At 52.8% G+C, this 8852-nt stretch overlaps 1 protein-coding gene across 2 annotated transcripts in view; it reads left to right on the plus strand.

Annotated features, from left to right (window-relative positions):
* The window catches only part of VAMP7 (vesicle associated membrane protein 7), a 17787-nt gene extending 10195 nt beyond the window's left edge, over positions 1-7592 (plus strand). For both annotated transcript variants that reach the window (XM_027662269.1, XM_027662270.1), the window contains exons 5-8: positions 3407-3497; positions 3780-3847; positions 5565-5657; positions 5870-7592. In XM_027662269.1, coding sequence (XP_027518070.1) covers positions 3407-3497; positions 3780-3847; positions 5565-5657; positions 5870-5938 — 321 coding nt within the window. In that variant the 3' untranslated portion in view covers positions 5939-7592. The remainder of the gene's footprint in view (positions 1-3406; positions 3498-3779; positions 3848-5564; positions 5658-5869) is intronic.
* The last annotated feature ends 1260 nt before the right edge of the window (positions 7593-8852 follow it).

Consider the following 8852-nt stretch of genomic DNA (forward strand, 5'->3'; position numbering starts at 1 on the left):
CCTTCCCCTTCCCCTTCCCCTTCCCTTCCCAGCAATTCCAGTGGCTGCTGGAGTGTGACAGGGTGTTTGCTGGTGGCACTGTGGCCTCTTCAGGAGCCAAGACAGCTGGGCTTGGGTTACACCAAGTGCAGGACTGTGGTGAACTCTCCAGCTGGCACTGAGGCTCCGAGGGTTTCCATTCCCAGCGTAGGAGGAATGGAAGGAAGGAGGTTCAAGAGCAGGATAAATAACCTGTGACAGGTCCCTGAGTTGAGATTTGCCTTGGATGCTTCCAACCCCAAAACGAAAAGGGTGAGGGGAGCATTCCTCCCCCCCTGAGCTGGGGTGAAGTTCAGGATGCTGCATTCCCAGCCTGTGGAACGCTGTGGTGCTGGCAGGGGGAGCTGCTCCCCTGCTGTGGCTCCAGCCTGGATCCTGCACAGGCAGAACGCTGTCAGTCTCCTTCCACGGGAATTCCCAGGTTTCAGAGGACTTTTTTGGCGACTCTGGGGCTGTTCTTGGATTCCTGGAAGGAAAGGTGGAGTTGGAATTCACTTCTCTCTTGGAGTGTGGGAGTTCTGTGCTGGGCTCTGGCAGAGCCTTGATGTCCAGCCTGTTTTTGGGAGAGCTCTTGGCTTGCCGTGGGTTTGGATTTGTGGGTTTGAGGTGCCACACAGGAGAGGGTGGAAATAATTGGGTTGTTTTATCTCTTTTATTCCCAGCAGCATTTGAAGGAAGGTTTACATCTCCCTCCTAGAACCAGATGCATTTCCCAGAGCAATCAGTTAATTGTCTTCTAATTAACTTGCCTTCCCTTGCTGGATAACCAGGCTCTGCAAACACCCTGTGCTGCTGCAGTGGGGTTTTCGTGGGGGAGAGGGAGGGGGTAAAGCAGTTTTTGGGGTTTGGGATTGGGCTGCTCTTAAAACATGAGCTTCCTGTAGAGGGAATGGTGCAGTTTGGGCTTTTCCCCGGGATTTGGGCTGCAGAGCTGCTCTCCCAGCACCCCCAGCAAGGGCTGGGGGAAGGACAGGGAATTCCTACAGGGAATAATAGCAAGTGAAATGAGTGGAGCCAGCTGGAAGATGGAGAAGGAATAAAGAACTGCTTGGTGACTGCAGATCAATAATGTTATTAGTGCACAAACCCTCGGGCTGCAGGGCTGCAAGGAAAAGGCTTTGGATCTCCCTTTGAAGACTCTTAAGAGCCCTTAATTGACTACAAACAACTCGATAACCTGGTTTGGGGTTGTTTGTGGGGCTCTTTTTTTTTTTTTTTTTTTGAGATCTCCCTTGAATTAAAGCCAAGATGTCCTTGGAATGTTGGCTTTCAGGGCTTGTCCACCCGGGGCTGTGGGGTGGGAGTTCTCAGTGCTCTGCTGTGCCTGGGGAGGGTGTTGGTGCTGCTGTTCTCCATGGAGGCCTTGGCTCTTCTGATCTCTGGGAAGTGCCAGATTTGGGGGTGTTGCAGGTGCAGGAGGAGGGGAAGAGCTCTGACTTCTCAGTGTAGGAATTCTGGCCCACTCCCAGTTTGTGTTGAGGTGCAGGGGGAAGCAGGACCCTGAGGTGAGTGAAGGTAAAGGGAGGATTTGCCCTTGCACTGCTGCTGCTTGAAGTTTGTCCTGGAATTTGGGACAGGAGCCATGTGTGGGTGCCCACAGTGAGTGGGGAAGGGGGTTTGGAGAGTCCCAGGAGTTCATTTCGGGAGCAAGGAACGACATTGCCAGTGCATAATAAATGAGATTAACTTCCTGTGGGTGATGGGATAGAGTTTTCCTTCTCCACCAGGCTTTGACATGTGAGGACTGAACCTACACAAAGTGCTGGCTCAGCACTTTGTAAGCTGCTCTGGGCTGGAATAAGTTTAACGAGTTGCCTTATCGGAAGAGCCAGGCGGTTTTTGGAGCTGATATTCCCCTAAAATCCCAGCTTTTCCAGGTCCCTAAAGCTCGAGAGGAGCTGCCTGTCTCAGCTCCTGCATATGGATGGAGTCCAGGCCTCAGCCAAGAGCAGTTCAGTGCTGGCAGAGCTCTTCCCTCCCTGCTCCAGGCTGGCAGCCTGGCTGCCGTGTCCTCGGTGCAGGAGCAGGGATGTTTTCCAGGTGATCCCTGTCACTGGTGGGAGGCAGAGATCCCACTCCAGCTCAAGGGCAGCACACACATAATCCTGGGAAGGGGGGCTGTGCTTCTAGTCCAGCCAGTGACTAGCTTTGATAGTGGGCCAGTCTGCACCTTCTCCCAAAACTGTCCACTGGGGCAGTTCCAGAGGAGCTGTTGGAGTGGGTGCTGTGCCCATGAGTTACCAGGTGGGTGCTGTCAGTGTTAGACTGTGTCAGATATGGATTTCAGTTAAACTCCTGTCCAGAAGAAAACTGGGATTGAAGCAGCCAGGTGGGTGATCATGGAGCAGAGCAGCTGTGATGGGATCAGGGACTTAAAATCCATGCAGGAAGAGCAGAACTCAGTTCCCTGATGCCACTGGCCCTTGGTTTCCCTCCTGGGGTTCTGCAAACCCTGAGGCTCCTCGAAGCTGGGGGTTGGCTCGTGCTGCTCCCACCCCCCCGAGCTGGGCAGGCACCAGGGGATCACTGGGGTCCCAACTGGGGGAACTGGAGTCACTGTCACTTCCCAAGGGAACGAAGGGGCGGGGATGACAGGAGTGGTGCAACAGGGAACACACCAGGGGGGCTGGAGAGCAGCAAAGCTCTTGGCAGGTGAGCTGGGAGATCCTCCTGGCTGGGTCCAGGCCGTGGGCTGGCCCTTGGCTGCTCCTGTGTCCTGCTCCTGTTGGGACACTCCAACTGGCCACCTTCAACATTCCCAGTCCACAGGCACTCCTCACCTTCACTGGATCCCCCTCTGAGGCCACCTGTGGATAGGGATCCATGCTGTCCCGTGGGATTGCAGGGATCCCTCCATGTGCTCTAGACAAGCTCATCAAAGTGTGTTGCCTTCAGAAATAATTCTGAGCTGAGGAGTGGGGCTGGGACCCCTGACAGGGAACCACAGCTCCTGCCTCCTGCCTTAACTTCCAAAGGGGACTGTCACTTCTGGGCCCTCTGGGCACCAGTGTGGGAGCAGAGGGGGGGTGAGATCTGTAAATGGCTGAAAAAGCCAGATTTTGGTCTTCCACCCACTGATAAACATCTTGGGTGGTTTGAAAACTCCCGTTTCTGTCCGTGCTGTTCTGCAGGGACCTGAGTTGCCTTTGTTTGTGTTAAAGATCTGAAGTGGAACGCTGAGGGTCCTGTTTTCACTGACTGTTTTTGTTGAGGTCCTGTTTTCATTGACTGTCCTTTTTGAGCTCCTGCTGTCACTGACTGTTGGTTTCTTGAGGTCCTACTGTCACTGCCTGTTCTTAGTTGAGGTCCTACTGTCACTGCCTGTCCTTTTTGAGCTCCTGCTGTCACTGCCTGTCCTCTGTTGCAGAAATACCACTCGGAGAGCAAAGGCCCCGACCAGGTGGCAGAGACACAAGCCCAGATCGATGAACTCAAAGGAATCATGGTCCGGAACATAGGTACCTGCTTCCCTTGGGAAAAGCTGCCTGGAGCCTCTTTCACTTTGTGTCACACCAGTTTGGGTTTTGACAAGTCTGACTGTTCAAAACAGAGCTGGAATTTACCCAAATTCAGTCCCCAAACACAGCCCGTGTGATGAGAGGCTGCTCCTGAAAGACCTGGCAGTGCCAGGAAGGCTGGGAATTGCATCCAAGGGCTCCTGGCTTAGGGTTGGGTGTTGGAAGCAGCTTTTTGCACTGGGATTCTACCTTCCAATCTGGATTTTTGTCTCTTTTCCCCAGACCTTGTGGCGCAAAGAGGGGAGAAGCTGGAGCTGCTGATCGATAAAACAGAGAATCTTGTGGATTCGGTGAGTCTGGGGGAGAACCTGGAATTGGGAAATGGTGTTCCTGCACCCCAGGGAGCAGGGCAGGGAGACACCAGCACCCAGAGACACTTAGCCAGACACAGGAGCATGGAGCCCTGCAGGGAACCCTTCCCTGGGTCGTGTCTTATCCCTGCCCTCCTTACAGCTGTTTCCCAACTGCCTCCCAGCCTGGGAAAGATCCAGATAAACTGGAAAATGTGAATCCGTGCAGTTGTGATGATACAACAAAGGGGAAAGTGGAACTGGTTTAAAATAAAAATCAACCTGAGCTGTTCCACCTAAAGAGTCTGTGAAGACTCTGGAGCTTCTCTGAGTGTTTCTGAAGGAGGGAGGACTGAAAAAAACCCTAAATTTAATGTGATTATAAAGCACTGTGTTATCTGGTAAAGTGCCCAGTTCCTGTGGCATCCAACACTCCAAAGGCAATCCTGGAGTTCCTGGATCTTGTGGGGTGAGGCTTGTGGGGATCTCTAAGGTGTCAGAAAGCCCTCGTGCTTTGGAGAGGCAGGAGAGGTGCCTGGAGCTTATCCAGCAGGAATATTGTCCTCCAGCTCCCAGGTGTGCAAACCTTGCCAGGTCCTCAGGTGGGAATGCTTTAGGGAAAGGGACTGGAATTCCTTCAGGAATTGGGCTCTCCCAGGGAGTGCTGGTTCTTGGAAACCATGCAGGAAATGAAGGGATGGGATGTGTCCAGTGGGAATGTCCTACCTGAGTGTCCTGGGAGATCCAGGGCTGATGTTCTCCAGCCTGGGAATGGGCTCTGAGTCAGGAGTGCAGTTCACAGGGATGCAGTTTCCGCCCAGGAGGTGGTTTGTGGGAAAACTGGCAATTCCCAGCAGAGTGAGCTGCTGGATTGGCTGGATCCAGCCACTGCTGCCTTTCCCTGGGCAGGAGCATCTTGGGAATCCCTGCCTTGACCCAGCCTGGGGGGTGTTTGGGGTTGTTTGGTGACCAAAAGCTATTTTGAAGGAGTGGAATTGCAGGATACAGAGAGGAGACTTGGAGTGGGACAACCACAGGCTTTCCAGAACAGCTTGCCCAGAGAAGCTGTGGCTGCCCCATCCCTGCAAGTGTCCAAGACCAGGTTGGATGGGGCTTGGAGCAACCTGGGCTAGTGGAAGGTGTCCCTGTCCATGGCAGGGAGAGGAAAAGATGATCTTCAAGGTCTTTTCCAACCCAGACCATTCTGTGACACTGTAAAATGCAGGAGGCCCAAATTCTGGAGGAATGTTGGGGCACTGAAGGACTTGTCTCACCCCTGGGGTTTGGCTGGCAGGAGTGGCCCTATGGATTGTCCCAGTTTGGCAGGTGTATTTACACTAATTAACCCCTGGAATACGTTGGGGATTAGATCAGTGGATCTGTAAATATTTTGGAGCACTTCAGTTCCCAAAAGGTCAGAAGTGAGATGAGAACCCCACCAGTACTCTGAGATGGACCAATCCCTGTGGGCAGCCCCCAGACCTGGGAATATTCCATGTTTAATCCTTCCAAGCTGGCTCTGGACTTACTCACACACTTTATCCTGTCCCTGGAGTTGTGGGAGAGTTTTCTCTTGCTGCCCGTTCAGTTTTGTGGAGGAGTTAAATGGCTCTGGAGGAGAAAACTGCCACGGTTTGGGGAAGTAGGGAAAAGCTTGGCTCTTCTTGGGATCCAGCTTCCTTTGGGAATGAATTCCTTGTTTTCCTTTCCCTTGCAGTCAGTCACTTTCAAAACAACCAGCAGGAACCTCGCCCGGGCCATGTGCATGAAGAACCTCAAGCTCACCATCGTCATCATCATCGTGTCCATTGTGAGTGTGGAGAACCTGGGAAGTGTGGAGAGACTCTGGAAAACACCAAAACCTGTCCTTGGATCCATGTGTTGCTGCAGGGAGGGGCAGGGGGAGGAGGGTGTTGGCCAAGTTCTTTAGGGGTTTGGTAACTGGAGTTTCCAGGTGTGTGGCAGTTGAGCAGAGGATGGAAATCCTTCATTCTCTACAGAATTCCCGTTTTCCCTCCCCAGGTGATCCTCTACATCATCCTCTCAGCAGTGTGTGGTGGGCTGGCCTGGCCCAGCTGTGTGCAGAAATAACCAGAGCTGCTGCTGGGCCCTTGGAGATGAGTGCCAGGAGTGTGAAGAAGCAACCTACGGAATAACTCACCCGTCACCTCTGCCACCTCTTCATCCCTCCATCCCTCCAGGACTTCAGACTTTTTTGCCTTATCACCCCAGAGGGGCCCAGAAGGAGCTGTGACCTCCAGCGTGGGCTGGGCTGGATTACTTGAAGGGATTTCTTTGTTCCTTTTCCTGTCCCCACAAATGCCTTCCTTCCCTGTGTCCCTGTGGCTTTGCACTCGGATGGGGAACGGGCCTGGCCTGCCTGTGAGGATGGAGCCAGAGGGTGGTTTGGGGTGGGCTGAGCCAAACTAACAGGGCAGGGATGAGATGGTTTGAGTTTCCACAGTTCCTGGAGATGCACATCTGGCCACGTGTGGCTCTCAGTGCTTCAACACGGGAAGGTCACGGCTCTAATCCTGATGGGAACAAAACGAACAGGGCTTTGTGCACTGAGAGGTGGGAAATCTCCCTTTTCCTGGGGAGTTTTCCTGCAGGTAGTGGGGGTCACCTCAGCATTTGGAATGGCTGCCTCTTCATCCTCACTTCTTCCTCACCTCCCCCCTTGGTTCGTGGCTGGGTGGGCACAGTAAAGGAGGCGGCTGCTCGTGGTTCCGGCTGCAGTCACGGATCTGCTTTCTCCCAGGTTATTTCTCCTGCTGTTCTTTGGAGGGTGGATTGGAATGAGTACAATGCTGGCACTGGCTTGGGTGAATTTGGGGGCCAGTCTGTTGCTCTGGCTTGATCAGGTGTCAGGGAGCTGCTGCTTGTGCTTCTCCTCCTGTGAGTGCCAAAACCACAGGACAGAGAAGGGCTGGAGGTGCTGCCTGGGGACTCGGAGGGCTGAGGGAGAAAGGCTCTGCCAGAGGCAGGAATGGGCTCCTCTGGGAAGAGTTCAAACCAAACCCAAGGCTGAGAACCAAAAGCAGGCTCAGCTGGGCTGTTCCTGTCCCAGCTGCTCCCCTGAAGCACCAGCCAGGCCTGGCTCCTGGGGGAGTGGTGTCCACACTTGTGTCCTGGAGCTGATGGGCTCCTGTCCCAGAGAAGAACCAGAAACACCCTTCACGTGGGCTCCAAAGGAATCTGCTTCCTTCATCCCAGGGAAGTGGGGTGGGGTGGTGGTACAGGAAGGGGTGGCTTCACTTGGGGACTGAGCTGGAGCACGTGGTCGGTGCTGTGGGGTCCTGGTGACACAGGGAGTGGGGTGATGTGACACTGCTGCTCCTTCACTGTCACACCCACCCTGGAGCTTCCCAGCAGCTCCCACAGAAAGAGTTCTCTAAACTCGCAGCTCCTTTGGATTTGTGTTCTGCTGGGCCCAAACTTCACCAAGGGTGATGGGACTTGGATCCACCCCCCAGTGAGAGAGGCCACTGGCACCTGCTTCTCTCCCTGAAAATGGAATGTAAAGCTTGGAGAAAGCCCCCCCCTCAGCTCCTGCAGCCCCTGTACAGCTGTGCATGTTTAGGGGGCCTGGTGTTAACCCCCTTCATTTCCATGATTTCTTGTCTTATGTACAAACAATTTTTAAAGAAAAAAATCCTTCCTTTCCTTTCAAAGGATGCACTGAGGCATTAGTGTAAAAACAAAAGGTAACTTGACTGATTTCAATAAAATTCCTGTACAGAAAGCAGAGCTCCTTAGTTTTGTGGAAGCCTTTCCACCTACCTCGGGAATGCTGTTAGGGTTTGGAAGCAGGTTCGTGTCTCAGGATGAGGGAGCTGGATTTCCTTTGGAACCTGCAGAAACTGTTTGAGTTGCTGATTATTATCTTGGTTGCATTTTAATGCTATCAGCCAGGGCTCAGGATGCTGGAGAATAATGGAGGCCGAAGGGAGAGCCCTGGGGGTGAGAACAGCTTGGAAAAATGGAATGAGAAAACCTGAATGAACAGCTCCTTAGTGGGATGGGTCTGGGGTTGGTGCTCAGTGTTCCTCTCCTGAAGCTGCTTCCAAGTGTTTGTCAGCACCAGATTTGTATTTAAAATTCATATGAATCCAAGCAGAATCCAAGCTCAGCACCTTTTTGCTTCTCTGGTCAGCTTGGAACTGTGTATCCAGGTCTGGATCTCCACAGCCATCCAGGCTGCAGAGAGACCATCCCACCTGCCTGACAGGCTTTAACTAGAATATCACCTTCAGTCATTAACATTTATCTGGTGGGAAGGATCCATAAAAAATAGCAGCTCTCACCTCAGGTAGTGCCTGGAAAACACCAGTGTGCTCCCACCTTTGGAATATAATAAAGGCAACAAGAGTTGCCTCAAATAGTACAGAAATCAAAGAGAAATGTTGCTGCTCTTTTACCTTTCAGTGCACTGGGAAGGCAAGATCAATGGGAGCAGGTCCCACCAGCTGGAAGACTCAGAAAAGAATGTTTTCCATAAAGGAAGAGCCCAAAGAGGGAAGTGCTGGGAATGTGCTGAGCTCTGTCAGGGTGGGGAGAAGCCTGTTGATGTAAAAGCAGCTGAAGTTTGGAGTCAGAGAAGGAGCAGTTGAGGCTCATGTGCCTCTTCTCTGCCCTGTAAAAGTCCATAAGTGGTGGCACTGTCCCTGTAGGTGATGTGACTGGGTGACACAGGACCACCACCTGTCTGTTCCTCTCTTTTTCCTTGATCACAAGTGATCTCTGCAGTGAGGGGCCCTGGCAGAACTCCCTGGATTTGGTTCTGCTTAGGCCACGTGTGGATGTTTTGGGAATGACACAACCTAAGTTTTCCTTTGCCAGCACGCCCCTTGTCCTTCTGAACTCCAAGGAATTCAAGGGAAATCTCACTCCTTGCATCCTGAGAGACTTGGGGGGAGGCCTGTTTACCCAGGAAGAGCTCTAAGAGAGTCCAACCTGTCAGGAAAAGCCTCTTCCCTGGCCCAAAACTCACTCCAAGTCAGGC

The sequence above is a fragment of the Corapipo altera genome, unplaced genomic scaffold, assembly GCF_003945725.1.
Source record: "Corapipo altera isolate COAL_440 unplaced genomic scaffold, ASM394572v1 326, whole genome shotgun sequence".
Taxonomy (NCBI): domain Eukaryota; kingdom Metazoa; phylum Chordata; class Aves; order Passeriformes; family Pipridae; genus Corapipo; species Corapipo altera.